The sequence below is a fragment of the Rhinoraja longicauda genome, chromosome 24 (assembly GCF_053455715.1).
Source record: "Rhinoraja longicauda isolate Sanriku21f chromosome 24, sRhiLon1.1, whole genome shotgun sequence".
Lineage (NCBI taxonomy): Eukaryota > Metazoa > Chordata > Chondrichthyes > Rajiformes > Arhynchobatidae > Rhinoraja > Rhinoraja longicauda.
In genome coordinates, this window is record NC_135976.1 from 4,995,495 (window position 1) to 5,011,086 (window position 15,592).

General features: G+C 42.3%; 1 protein-coding gene across 7 annotated transcripts in view; it reads left to right on the forward strand.

The window, feature by feature from the left end:
• The window catches only part of LOC144605393 (suppressor of tumorigenicity 7 protein homolog), a 144,843-nt gene that overhangs the window by 34,926 nt on the left and 94,325 nt on the right, over window positions 1–15,592 (forward strand). For 5 of the 7 annotated variants that reach the window (XM_078420572.1, XM_078420573.1, XM_078420569.1 and 2 more), the window contains exons 2-3: window positions 2,259–2,341; window positions 14,909–15,071. In XM_078420572.1, the coding sequence (XP_078276698.1) occupies window positions 2,259–2,341; window positions 14,909–15,071 (246 nt within the window). The remainder of the gene's footprint in view (window positions 1–2,258; window positions 2,342–14,908; window positions 15,072–15,592) is intronic. The other 2 variants (XM_078420571.1, XM_078420574.1) reach the window with 1 other exon arrangement.

Here is a 15,592-nt window from a genome sequence, read left to right on the forward strand (position 1 = left end):
GTACGTCTTTGGAGTGTGGGAGGAAACCGAAGATCTCGGACAAAACCCACGCAGGTCACGGGGAAAACGTACAAACTCCGTACAGACGGCGCCTGTAATCAGGATCGAACCTGAGTCTCTGGCGCTGCATTCGCTGTAAGGCAGCAACTCTACCGCTGCGCCACCGTGCCGGAAAGGAAGGACTTGGAGTGATATGGGTCAAATGCAGGTAATTGGGACTAGCCGAATATGCCAACTTGGTCGACATGGAATGGGTGAGCCAAAGGAGCTGTTTCCCTGCTGTACATCTCTAGAACCGTTCACACTATTTCACATGCAGATTCCAGGAGCATAAATGATGCGAGGCTAATTGTCTCTTGTCTCCTTTTGTTTTAGTATTAGGGGATTACATTTCCCGCTATCAAATCTGAGAATGTGTTTAGAATCTTTGGATTCTAAAAGGATGTCAGCGAGTGTATCCACCATCTTATGATCATTACAAGTAGCTACACTTTATACTTTTCATCAACCTTTACATGATAGACAAACCAGAGAGAATAGTTTTGCATACATTAGTAAAATGTAGTTTTAATGGAAATCTATATCTCATGTACTGTCTCGCCATTTCAATTATGATACCATCCAGATCACTGAAATTGTATACAATACAGGGCGGCACAGTGGTTCAGCTGGTAGAGCTGCTGCCTCAATGCGCCATAATCCTGGATTAATTCCTAACTTTGCTGTCTGTGTGGAGTTTGCATGTTCTCCCCAACACTGCTTGGGTTTCCTCTGGTCCTGCAGTTTCTTCGTATATCACAAGGACATGCAGGTTTATAGGTTAAGGACACAAAGTGCTGGAGCAGCATCTCTGGAAAATATGGATAAGGTGACGTTTCACGTCGGGACCAAGGATTTATCTATGTTCTCCAAAGATGCTACCCGGCCCGCTGAATTTCTTGAGCACTTTGTGTCCTTTTGCGTAAACCAACCTCTGCTGTTCCTAGTTTTTTGTACAGACTTGTAGGTTAATTGGCTCTGTAAATTGCGCCTGGTCTGTAGAAAGTGGATGTGCAAGTGGGATAACAGAACTAATATGAATGATTAGTCAATGGTCAGTATGGTCGACCTGATGGGTCGAAGGGACTGTTTCCACGCTGTATCAATTCAATCAACGTAGCTTGTAAGTAGAATCTTGCAAAGTCCTTCTGGTGCCACCTTCTGGCAATCTACTATCATTACATCTTGCAGTGACATTTCGTTTTGTTCTCGACTGAATCAATTTTTACTGCATATGATGTAAAGTGCTTAGCAGTCAGTGCATAGATTTGAAGTTTAGTTGCTTCTGTGTAGAAAATATACAAGTCTGTGCCTAGCAAGATAAATGCAAAAAGGCAGAGTGGATAAAACCAAAAATATACTGAAAGTACTCCAGGTCAGCTGTCATCAGGAGAGAGAAACAGGTTTCATATTTCAGGCCAGTGACTTTGATCAGAACACTAATGAGAGATCATCACTGGACATGTATTTGAGTATTTCCAATGTTTTTGTCTTTGTCTTCACAGCAAGTTTTTATAAACAGCGGTCAGATAAATAGTGATATGTTTTTAATGATGTTGGTTGAGGGATTACAGTTAGCCAGAATACTTCAACTCTGCTGGTGATCTTTAAGTAAAGATATTTTTAAGTTCGTGTGTATGCTTGATTTAATAATTCACCCGAGAGAATCAATTCTGAAAGTATCCCCCTTCCATGGCACTGAAAGAGTCAGCCAGGAATAGATACTCGAGGCTTTGGAGTGAAAACTGAACCCATCTGGTTCTGACAAAAATATTCCTCATTGAGTCATGGGTGACAAGGATGATCATTCGCAGAGTGTTTATTGTGAATACAAGAAGAATTAGACAGGATGAATGAAAGTGATATTTAAGTATAAGAAAATAACTGCAGATGCTGGTACAAATCGAAGGTATTTATTCACAAAATGCTGGAGTAACTCAGCAGGTCAGGCAGCATTTCAGGAGAGAAGGAATGGGGGATGTTTCGGGCTGAAGAAGGGTCTCGACCCGAAACGTCCCCATTCCTTTTCTCCTGAGATGCTGCCTGACCTGCTGAGTTACTCCAGCATTTTGTGAATAAAGTGATATTTAATTTCATCTGCTTGGACTGATTTTTCATTGCATCCTGCTTGGTGAAATAAGAGTGCCTAAAGAAATGATTGTCTTGTTTTTAGAGTTTGTTTTCCTTGCTTAGCTATGAATTATTTTTCTTCCTTTCAGTAACTGCATTTCTCAACACATTGACTCCGAAGTTCTATGTGGCATTAACAGGGACATCCTCTCTCATATCAGGACTTATATTAGTAAGTATTAAATCCATTATTTAAAAGTTAAATAGTTTTCTCACTTTGAACAGTGATTATGCACCTGATTGCTCACCACAGACCCCCAAAAAATATTTTGATGGCGATGAACCTCCGTTGGCAGGTTCTCGTTTAAAAAAAACAATTTAATGAATGTTTTTACCATTTTGCTGAATGCTATTAACAGCTTTTACATATCTTTTTGGTATTTATGAAGGTGTTAAGCAGCATTCACAGGTGATATCAATAGAGAAGGGATAGAGCAAAGTTAAAACAAAGCTGTTTGAGTGTGAAATCAAGATAGAATTTTGTCCATGTTAAAAAGTTGTAGAAATTGGTAACTTTTCCTCCAAATGACTGGATGCACAGAGCACGCAAATTTTGAAGATTGAGATCAGTTATCTTCGTTAAAAAGGGATCTAAAATTAAATTTGAAAAAGGGTGTCAAGTCGAAATCAATCATGATGGATTGAGGAGTCACCTCTCCCTGAGGGCAACCAGAGAGAATCACTTACTCTCCCTTCCTCCAGAGGATAATCTTTTGCAATGCAGTATTCATAAATATCAAATGAAGTCAATTGGTTAAAGGGGCACTGCATTTATACGGATGTAAACTGTATTGAAGCATAGTTTAAGAAAATAACTAGATGCTGGTACAAATCGAAGGTATTTATTCACAAAATGCTGGAGTAACTCAGCAGGTCAGGCAGCATCTCGGGAGAGAAGGAATGGGTGACGTTTCGGGTCGAGATGCTGCCTGACCTGCTGAGTTACTCCAGCATTTTGTGAATAAATACCTTTGAAGCTTAGTTTATTCATTCATGTAGAAATTAACAGAGGCATTTAAAAAGTGATAAAGTGGACGAGAAGAAAGCAGCAAAGCGGATAATTTGTTTGACATAACGGTTTATGCTGTGACTTCTTACAATTCTTTGCGTTAGATTTAAGTACAGAGAAGGAAACGCAGGCAATTCAGCCCAAGTAGCGATCGTTTGCATTTACTCAACGCGTAAACAAATAGTTTTAATCAAGTTAATCCATCATGTTCCGTTCAACATTACTATTTTGCCTTTCTCTACCTATACAATCTAAATGTCATAGTCTCCACATCTACTGTCATCACAGTCACCTAATTGTCCAGGTTACAAAGTTTATCCCATCCTCTCTTGTTGATATATCTTGTTGATATTGAGCATTGATGACAGTAATGGCCTTTGTTGAGGAATTAGAAATCCTTGGATGTTATCCCTTGGAGGGCCACAGTTTAAGAATAAGGGGTATGCCATTTAGAACGGAGATGAGGAAGAACTTTTTCAGTCAGAGAGTGGTGAAGGTGTGGAATTCTCTGCCTCAGAAGGCAGTGGAGGCCAGTTCGTTGGATGCTTTCAAGAGAGAGCTGGATAGAGCTCTTAAGGATAGCGGAGTGAGGGGGTATGGGGAGAAGGCAGGAACGGGGTACTGATTGAGAGTGATCAGCCATGATCGCATTGAATGGCGGTGCTGGCTCGAAGGGCTGAATGGCCTACTCCTGCACCTATTGTCTATTGTTATGGAAGAGTTCATTTCTGATTCTGATGTGTGAAATTTTCTGTGATGGTGATTAATTCCAGAATAAGTAATGTGAACATTTTCTTCAGGAGGACAATATATTTATGAGAATACAAAATAGTGGAAACCCCTGAACTTATTTGTAATTTAATCTGTTTTAATTCGGGAAATATACTGCTGCATACAGATGGCGCCGAAGTAGAGATTTTCAAAAGCTTCAAGTTCCTAGGATTAAATATCGCCAGCAATTTGTCCTGGACCAGTGACATCGGAACTATGGCCAAGAAAGCATCTACTTCTTTAGAAGGCTTAGGAAGATCGGCATGTGGCCAACAACTCTCACAAACTTCTGCAGATGCGCTGTAGAAAGCATTAGAGATGCATCACAGCCTGGTTTTGGAACAGCTTCCATCCAAGAGCGCAAGAAATTGCAGAGAGGTGTTGACGCAGCCCAGATCATCAGCCCAAACCAACCTCCCTCCCATTGACTCCATCTACACTTCACGCTGGCTCATCAGGGCTGCTGGCATAATTTTTAGATTTAGAGATACAGCGCAGAAACAGGCCCTTCGGCCCACCGGGTCTGCGGCGCCCAGCGATCCCCGCACACTAACACTATCCTACACCCACTAGGGACAATTTTTACATTTGCCCAGCCAATTAACCTACATACCTGTACGTCTTTGGAGTGTGGGAGGAAACCGAAGATCTCGGAGAAAACCCACGCAGGTCACGGGGAGAACGTACAAACTCCGTACAGACGGCGCCCGTAGTCAGGATCGAACCTGAGCCTCCGGCGCTGCATTCGCTGTAAGGCAGCAACTCTACCGCTGCGCCACCGTGCAATCAAGGACCAGTCTCACCCTGGTCACCCCGTCTCCTCTCTCCCATTAGGCAAGAAGTACAAGGGTTTGAAAATATACTCCAGATTCAGGGACCATTTCTTCCCCGCTATTTCTAGTCCGTTCATCAGCTAGAATGCGTTCCTGACCTTGGGTCTGAAGAAGGGTCTCGGCCCGAAACGTCACCCATTCCTTCTCTCCAGAGATGCTGCCTGTCTCGCCCGCTGAGTTACTCTAGCTTTTTGTGTCTATCTTTGGTTTAAACCAGCATCTGCAGTTCCTTCTTACACACTCTTAGCTACCACATTGGAGACCTTTGAATTATATTTAATCGGACTTTATCTTGCAGTAAATGTTGTATCATTTATTTGTGCACTGTGTAAAAAAATTATCAAGAATATATGAGTTTATGATTGGTAATTCAATTAGACTTTTTTGCAGAAGCCAAACCTAACAGCTGGGGCTTGCTGATATTGAGTTAAAGGAAGTTGTGGTTGACCCATTACTTTGTAACAGACTGGAAGATGTGAGATTGGGAGCCAAGGCTATGGTGTAATGGTTAAGAGTGGGTGAGGGGAAAATGGGCGAGGACAGGCCGTGAATGGAATAGACTCGAACTGGCATTTAATGCCTAGTGTTAACATCAAATGTATATTTATTCTTCTTACATATACAAATTTATACTGACTACAGCATTAAAACATGCATTATGATTTAATTTACATTACTCCGAGAGGTCAAAAAGTCTAATTGCTTTAAGTAAACAGTCGAAGTTTGATTGATGTTTCGTGAGGGAAGTGAACAGGTTAGAAATGCTTGTAAATTTCTCGCTTCAGTCCCTTCTAGTTATTTAAAGAAAGATTTATTGATTGTATTATGAAGGATGAGGTTTAAAATATAGCAGAAAGGATGAGATTTGAAACATAGCAAAAATATAGTTGAATGTTGGTCCATGCACACTTTTCAATTCCACTCAGATACCAGAATAGTTTGTGCATGCCACAAGATCTGGACAGTGCCCAGTGTGTCACAAGTATTAGACGTATCGCTCTTTACCATAACGTATACATTATTTGTGTGGGAAGGAAATGCAGATGCTGGGGTTACACCGAAGAAAGACACAAAACGCTGGATTAACTCCGAGAGACAGGCAGCATCCCTGGATAGAAGGAATGGGTGACGTTTTGGGTCAAGACCCTTCTTCAGACTGAGAGTCAGCGGAGAGGGAGGCTAGAGATATGGAAGGGTAAGGTGTGAAAACAAGAGATCATAGGGGATGGAGTTCAAGGAAAATGTAGAATGGATCATTGTTAGCTGAGGGGAAGGTGACAATGAGGCAATCAGTAAAATTTTATCAGGATAGTAAAACCAGTCAGAGAACTAGGATGGGGGAGGGATGGAGAGAGAGGCAAAGCAAGGATTACTTAAAGTTAATATTCATACCGCTGGGTTGTAAACTGCCCAAGCGAAATATGAGGTGCTGTTCCTCCAATTTTTATTGGGCCTCACTCTGACAGTGGAGGAGGCCCAGGACAGAAAGGTCAGTATGGGAATGGGAGGAGGAGTTAAAGTGTTTAGAGATCACATAGGCCTTGGTGGACTAAGTTGGGATGTTCAGCGAAACGATCGCCAAACTTGCGCTTGGTCTCGCCGATATATAGGAGTCCACACCTGGAACAGCAGTTCGAGAAGATGCAAGTGAACCTCTGCCTCACCTGTAAGGACTTTCGGGGTCCTTGTTGGAATCGAGGAAGGAGGTGTATATTATTTGTTTTCTACCACTCTGAATCTGCCCCTGATTGGAATTCTCTGCATGGACCTCTCCAATTAAAAGGCACAAATTCAGTGATAAGAATCTTCACTTCCCTGGGCAAGGGCCATTTTAGTAAGGAATCTAAACAGCATTTGAGAAATATCTGCTGCAGAAGCTCAACAGGTCAAGCAGCATCTGTGAAGGAAAGGAATTGTTGACGTTTCAGGTCAAAACCCAGCATCAGGGTTGAGTGGAGAGGGAGGATAGCCAGTATAAGGAGGAGAGGGGAAAGAGTGAGATAGGCCAGGAAGTGATTGGTAGATCAAGGAGGGGGGAAGAATGAGGGCAGATGTAGCCAGGCAGGGAAAGGATAGTGCTGGTGTTGGGAGACAGAGGCAGAGGGATGATAATGAAGGGGAGGATGAAAGTGGAGGTGGGTGATAAGTGGTAATGTAGTGTTGGAATCTGGGGAGGGTTAAGCCGACCAGAGAGCCACAGAGGGAGTGGTCCCTGCAGAAGGCGGAAAGGGATGGGGAGGAGAAGTTGTGGCTAGTGCGACAGCTTGTTGCAGTTGGCAGAAATGAGAAATGATGATGTGCAGGATATGAAGGTTGGTAGGGAGAAGGTGAGGACAAAGGGAAATTTGTAAGGAGGGAGGGAGAGGGTATGTAAAACAGAGGAAGTGCGCGAGAGGACTCCATCAACCACAGAAGCAGGGAAGCCACATTTCCTGAAGAAGAACATATCAGATGTCCTAAAATGGAAGGCTTCGACTTGACACCAGATGCGACAGAGATGAACAAACAAATGGCATCCTTCCAAGAGGCAGGGTGGGAAGAGGTATATTCCAGGCAGCTCTGGGAGTCGGTATGTTTACAGTAAATATCAGTGGATAGTTTGTTTTCCTCAGATGGAGAAAGAGATCTAGATAAGCGGAAGAAATGTCAGAAATGGTCCAGGTAAATTCGAACGGTGTGGAAGTTGATAGTGAAAGTGATAATATTGACAAGTTTTCCATGGGTACAGGAAGCACCACTAATAGTCATTAATGTAACAGAAAAGAATTGGGGAGGACTAACAGAAAAGGTTTGGAACAACTTCAGTTTCTGATTGTTTACATTATGTAACTAGTGATTGGCCATGATATCCCATAAAACCCCCGATTGTGAATCCATTCTAACTCGGCTTTGGTGGTCATTATCAAAATTTCCAGCAACAAGTGGATACTCCTTCAAGTCTGCTACTCATCTCCCAACTTGCACTAGGTTTTGTTCACCTTTTTTTTGGTGACCTATTGTCATTTCAACAGTCCCTCAGTCTTAATTCTTATCTTTATCCTTGTCTTTCTTTGGCTGCACCCTTCTCTATCTTTGTATTCATCACTAGTTCTAGCACCCTAAAATCTGCAGTCCTTTAACAATTCCCCCTTCAACATCCCCAGTTAATCTCTGCAACATCAGTGCTTGTGTTTTCGCCACTTAGATGTCTAGTTCTAGAATTCACTCCTTCTAATTTGGTCATTAACCCCTCTCAGTTGTGCCGATACTAATACCTGCATCTAACCCAATTTTTCCCTTAATCTAATCCACCGTTCAAAAAGATCATGTTTCACCTTTTGCATTCTCATCCCATATCCTTGGATTCTGTTGGTGTCTATTGATCATACTCTTGAATATGTTCAATGATTGAGCATCTTCATCCCTCCAGCAAAATACCTTGATGTATTAAATTCCATGCACAGAAATAAGTTATGTATTATGACCTGCATTTATCTGATGGTCCATACATCCATTTTGCAGATTAGTATTTTGTTAACTTCTACTTGTTGATCACTATTGTTTCCAATAATTCTACAAAGTCAGTAAAAATGAGCTGGTCAATTGAACATTTCCTGAACTGTTAATACTCTCTGTGTATTGTAAACGTCTTTAAGGAGCATCCAGCAATTTGATTCCATTTGTGTTAGGACTGATTTGCAAATGAGCAGTTCTGTGCAAAAAGAATGTTCGATTTCGCAATTAGTTTAATTTAGTTTAAAGTTACAGCACGGAAACAGGCCTATCGGCCCACTGAGTCTGCACTGACCAGCGATCCCCACACATTAACATTACCTTCCACACACTAGGGTCAATTTTACATTTTACATTTACACCAAGCCAATTAACCTACAAACCTGTATGTCTTTGGAGTGTGGGAGGAAACCAAAGATCTCTGAGATAACCCACACAGGTCAAGGGGAGAACGTACAAACTCTGTACAGACAAGCACCCGTAGACAGGATTGAACCTGGGTCTTTAGCGCTGTAAGGCAGTAGCTCTACTGCTGTGCCACCATGCCGCCCCGTACGGTTGGGTTCATTTTTATTGCAAGAATTTAAAAAAAGTTTAAATGTGATTCATTTTCTTTTCTGAATCACCCATTTTTGCACTCATCAAATCAGCCATTGAGAGGTGCCCGTTGCCTGTGGGTTGTGAAGCAGAGAATACGATCCCTCAGTCTCACTGTCCACACACATTATCAGAAAGGAGCTTGCTGCAACTTGTGCACATTTTTAAATTGTGCGTAAAGTCATCTAAAAGCATGCATTGACTCATTGCTTCTAGCACGAAAACATTACCTTGTAACTAATGTAATCTTTCACAACATTTTCTAAAAAAATGCCATTCTAAATCGTGATGGTTACATTAGAAAGATCTCAAAAAGTAAAAGATTTAAACCTACACAGATAGGTTGTTGAATGTGAAATATTTTATGTAAGAAGGAACTGCAGATGTTGGTTTAAACCAAAGATAGACACAAAAAGCTGGAGTAACTCAGCGGAACAGGCAGCATCTCTGGAGAGAAGGAAATGGTGACGAAAAATATTCCTCAGGCACAAAGATGACCACTTTGGTTTCTGAGGGACCTATTGTCTCCTTCGACCCTTAATGTAATAAATGTCTTTGAAATCTCCATAATCTTATCTGCCATAGCCACTCCTGCCCTTTTATTTTCTTCTTCAAGTATGCTTTTCTGTCCCCTAAACTCCATGAGGGAAACACTTGATTCCAGTTATTCCTGGATTCGTAAACCTGGCTCATGCCTCCTCCTTTATTCTGACCAGAGTCTCAATTTATCTTGTCATCCAGGCTTCCATACTCTCATCTGCCTTCACTCTACTGGCATGCGTGCCTTGAGTTCTCACCTTCACACTTTCAGAAGCATCCCACTTTCCGGATGTCCCTTTGGTCCTAAAAGGCTTGCCCACGAACAATTAATTCACTTTCCTAAGAGTAGGTCAAGCTCTGTCCTCTCCCTTTGAGGTATATCGCCAACAAAACTTATCTGAAGACATTTGTCAAAATCGATCCCATCCAGATCCATGGCACTCTTGCAGTCCCAGTCGAGAGTGGGATGGTTAAAATCCCCTGCTATGACAACAGTATTCGTTTTGCAGAAACAGGGAACTGCAGATGTTGGTTTACAAAAAAAACCCACCAACTGCTGGAGTAACTCAGTGAGTCAGGCAGCATCCCTGGAGAACATTGATCGGTGGCATTTCAGGTCAGGCCCCTTCTTCAGACTGATAGGTGAAGAAGGGTCCTGACTCGAAACATCGCCTATCAATATTCTCCAGGGATGCTGTCTGACTCGCTGAGATACTCCAGCACTTTGTGTCTATTAGTGTTGCAGTTGCCTGTAATATTCCTGCCTATGTGCTCTAATTCCCATTAACTATTTGGGTGCCCACAGTACACTCCCAACAAGGTGATCATCCCCCTTTTATTTCTTAGCTCCTCCCATATAGTCTCACTGGATGAACCATCAATAATGTTTTCTCGGATTACTGCCGTGACGTTTTCCTTAATCAGTAAAGTAACTCTTTTACCTCTGCCTCTATCTTGCCTGTAGTACCTGTACCCTGGAACATAAAGCTGCCAATTCTGTCTCTCTCATAGCCAGGTTTCTGTGAAGGCTATAACATCCCAGTCGCATGTACCTATCCACAGCCTGAGTTCATCCGCCTTACCCATCAGGCCTCTTGTACCAAAATAACTGCAATCCTGCCACCAGCCCTCCTTACTCCCTGCCGTGCTCATCTTGTCCACTGAACTTGCTTTCATTGCCTTCCACACAGACTTCCAGGGTCTCACACCTCATTCCTGCATTGGATCCTCATTCTGAAGAAGGGTCTCGACCTGAAATGTCTCCCATTCCTTCTATCCAGAGATGCTGCCTGTACTGCTCAGTTACTCCAGCATTTTGTGTCTTATCTTTGGCGTATACCAACATCTGCAGTTCCTTCCTACATATTGGATTCCCCCTGCCAATCTACTTTATACCCTTTCACAAGGAAACCTGCCTGCCAGGATATTGGTTCCCCTCTAATACAGGTGATCTCTTGTTCAGATCACCTCTTCCCCAGATGAGGTCTGGATGGTCCAAAAAGCCACACACGTATCCTCCACCACAACTCTCAAGCCAAAGCTCACACTTTGCCTCCACAAAGTAACTTGCCTCCACCCAGTTGTGCCAAACAGGCCACTGTCTGCCTTCATGTTTATATACCCACTCAGAGCTGTCACTCCAGGATGCTAATTGCTTTCAGCTGCGAAACCAAAACTCCTGGTCATTGAAGAGATTGATCTTCATGTGAAAGAAGGAAAGTTATATTGTAGGCAACACTCACCCACTCTTTAGTCAGAAAATAACGTTGGCAGAAAGGTTGGCAGTTTCTTATGTAAGGCAGGTGTGGATAAGTGTGCTAGGACTGAGAGATGAAAGGAGAAATGGAAAAAAATATATGGAGCTTTTTGATTTGTATTTAATTGCCGTGTAAAATTAAAGAATTTGCCATTCATTTTATTAAATTAATATTAAAAAATTTGCCCAGTCCAGTTTTGGTTAATGGCTGTGGTGAGGCATTGCAAGAAATCGCTGAACTCTGGCCTCGCACATACCTGGCTTGCTGGTTCTTGCAGCCAAGCTCTCAGTTGCCTCAGCTCATGTCCTGTGGTGCTTTCTGCAATCGGCTCCTTTTAATAATTATGCTACCAAAATGGTTCATTGGCTGTAAAAAAAAAAATCTGGGCCATTTGAATGTGGGCCTTGGAAAAAGCTAATAAATACTGTACGTTTGGATTTGCGGAAAAAAAGTTGCATTATTTAAGGATCATGGGATTGGGGCTGTTTAAATGTTGGACTGGAATAAACATTGATTAATGGAAAGAAGAACAGAGAATGAACGAGTGACTTTGGTGTTGGGCCACAGCAATGGAAGTGTTCTGCAAGGTTCAGTGCACCGTAGCCAGTTACAATCTATATCAAGACCAAGAGCTCGTAGACTATAATCTACAAACAAGGAACTGCAGATGTTGCTTTACACAAAAGGACACAAAGCGCTGGAGTAAATCAGCAGGTCAGGCCGCATCTCTAAAGAACATGGATAGGTGATGTTAAACCAGAGGTTAATGCAGAAGGTGTGAGACAGATGGTTTGAAGAGTTGCAAATTGTGAAGCCAGAGGAAGGAATGTAGGAGCAGGGGGAGGCGGATGGGATAAATAGATACGAGTCCAGGTGAGGGGAGAAAAGGGGGACGTGGTAGAGAAATGGGAGGTTGTCAGAGGTCACCTAAAATTGGAAACTTTAATGTTCCTACTGTTGGATAAAAGCTTCCCAAGCGGAAGTGTTTGGTGAACAAACTATCCGCTGAAGCCTACTGGATCATTTTAACTCCCCTTCCCATTCTCATACTGACCTTTATGTCATGGGCCTCCTCCATTGCCAGAGTGAGGCCACATGCAAACTGGAGGAACAGCACCTCATATTCCATACTTTCTCTCCCCCCCCATTCCACCGGGTGGCGCCAGCAATGGCTGCCTCACCAACAGTCTGTCCCTTCCTTCTTTGTGTTTAAAATAGTATGTGTTAAATGTATGTTTTTAGTGTTTTTTAGCTTGTTTTATGTTGGGGGGGGGGCGGGGTTAGGGGAAACTTTCTCTAATAGAAACAGAAAATAGGTGCAGGAGGAGGCCATTCGGCCCCTCGAGTACATCCACAATCAATAACCCGTGCCTGCCTTCTCCCCATATCCTTTGATTCCACTAACTCCTCGAGCTCTATCTAACTCTCTTACCTCGACGGAGATGCGATTTAAAAATGTTTTAAACATTTTTTCCCCTGTATCGTATCTCCGTCCGCACTGCGGCCTAACATCGAGGAGTTAGCGGCCTTTGCTGGAGACCGACTTTTGAGAGCTCCACCGCGGGGAGCCTACTGGACTTTAACATCGGTCTCGGGTCAGAGACTGACTTCGGGAACTCCAAGCCGCAGGAGTTTCGATCGCCCCGACACGGAAGTTTCGACCACCCTGATGTGGGAGCTTCGACCACCGGCTGCGGGAGCTTCGATGGATGGTTCGACTGCCTCGACCGCGGGACAATAAAGAGGAAGAAGATTGAACTTTTTTGCCTTCCATCACAGTGATGAATGTGGGGAATCCGCTGTGGTGGATGCTTATGTTAACTTTTATGTAGTTGTGTGTCTTGGTGCTTTCATTTTCATATGGCTGTATGGTCATTCGCATATCACTGTACCTTAATTGGTACACGTGGCAATAAATGTCCTTTGAAACCTCTCCCGTGTCCCACCTGGTGCACACATATTTATCCCCTTCCCCTCCTCTTACATTCAGTTCACCGGCTTCACAATTTGCACTCTTCAATTCATCTGTCTTACACCTTCTGCTTTAATCCCTGGCCTTTGTTCCAACCATTTATCTATCAACCCCCCTCAACGTGCCACACTTGGTCCTGCGTCTCCTCTTTCCTAGCTCTCTTCCACCCTCCCCCTCCCCAATCGGTCTGAAGAAGGATCCCGACCCAAAACATCACCTATCCATGTTCCCCAGAGATGCTGCCTGACCCGCTGAGTTACCCATGCACTCTTAGATTATATATATATGTAGGTTTGCAGACACAAAGCTATGTGAGTAAGTTAGCCATGAAAAGTATGGAAGGAGACTGAAAAAGGCTAAAGGCAATTTAAATCAATTTTGAAATGCATGGAATATAATGTGGAAAAAGTGAAATTAACTTTTTTGGTGGGAAAAATAAAAAATGATTTTTAGTTTGCAAAAGCCAGAGCGATTGATAAAGGTACTTGAGTGTCTTTGTACATGAGACATTGAAAATTAACATGCAGATGCAGCAAGCTACAAAAGAGCAAATGGTACCTCACTAATGCACGACCAAATTTCTGCAAATTTTGCAATATGAGGCCTCTGTGCGATGGCTACGAAGGAAAGCAGGTACAATGAGGAAAGATATAGTAGATGATACACTGTGATGTAAAGCCTTTTGGCCATATGCCATATAAATATAGGGTGGTGCAGCTTAGATGTTTATGAACAATTTCAAGAATTCTACGTTCACTTTAAATCTTATTTAAAGGTTCACACTTGATCAGGTTCTGTGGTATTTCAGCCTCCCTCTACTGCTTCTGGTGCCTTGAAGCGAAGTGATTCCCAGGGCATGAGTTTCTAATCTGAGCTTTGTGGAAAGGCACCAGCAAGCCAATCTGCTATGGAAGGTGAAATAGAGATGCATTTTGGTTCTTTTCAGTAGCTAGTGCATGGATAATATAACTGGCATTTTAAACATGTCATGGAATAGGAAGATTAGAAAAAGGAAAGTAGTTTGATATATATACTCTGTTAATCAGAGCTTATTCCCTATCGACGGATCATAGACTTTCAGTAAAGCTCGGGCATGCTTAAGTATGGAGGTGTGAAGATAACATCAGTTGTCTGATGCTGTATGCTGAATTAAAATATTTTGTATTCTATTTCACTGTAAAGGCCAAGGGTTATTCTTGAGTTACAGTGAGCCTGGGAATCGCTGAGCGGAAGTTAAATGCATACCTCTACTTTTTTTGACTGAAAGAAAAACGAATAAAATGAACCCAAATTTAATTTACAGTGTAAAATGACATACAAAAGGACACGTACAAAAACCCCCCCAAAATTTACGCAGAATATTGCACTGCCTCAGCATGCTCCAGAGTACATTTGAAATGTAGTCGCTGTTCTGATGTAGCAAAGTGGATAATGGGAGATAAACATTAGCCAATACACCAGGGAAGAATCACCTACTTATCTTTAAAATGGTACCATGGGATCACCTAAGGGGACGAATTGATTTAACACATTAGCTCAGAAGTGGCATCTCTAACAATGCAGCAGTTGTTACGATTATACAGGAGTATACATCTGGATTCTATGCTTAAACCCATGATCTTCTTCTAACCCCAAGATGATAGAGCAAACAACTGAGCCACAGTTGGCACCAGTCATTTATCAAGTAGTTTCACTGAGCTAAAGATGAGTGAAACCATCAGCAGTCTAATCATGCCTCTTCTCCTGTATGTCTGCTTTACCGTTTCAGATTTTTGAATGGTGGTATTTTCGGAAGTACGGCACATCCTTCATTGAGCAGGTCTCCGTGAGCCACTTGCGGCCACTTCTTGGCGCGGTGGATAATAACACGCCTTCAATTAATTTTACTGCCAGCAATGGAGAGGCTGAGTCGAACAGGCAAAATGTTTCGGGTAATCACTTCTATTGATAATCTTGATTGTTTTTGTGCAATGCATAACAATTTAATGAATTGTAAAGAATTGTAAAGAACCAGAACCAGAAACACGGGAAATATTTATGACTCTATGACCCTTAGAATCAGATCTTCATAGTTAGATTCTCTACAGAAGCATCCTGTATAGGGAATGCTATCATGGAATCATCCCACTATACCAGGAACATTATTGTAGGACCATTACTGTGAATTGGGAATGCCATTTTAGAATTATCCTATTTACTGGGAATTTCAGCATGGACTCATCCCTGAATGCTGGAAAGCCCACCATAGAATTGCATCTGTATGTTATAATCTGTCACAGATTTACATCAGTAAGTTGAATGTTACAATAATTAAATATTATGGTCGGTTTCTGATCTGTAAACTAGTTTTGCAGCAATAATTAAATGAAGCTATGCTTGATGGACATATCTGTAAGAGAAGTATTCTGTGTCCAAAATAATTGCCTAAATCACATTACCTATCAGTCTTTCG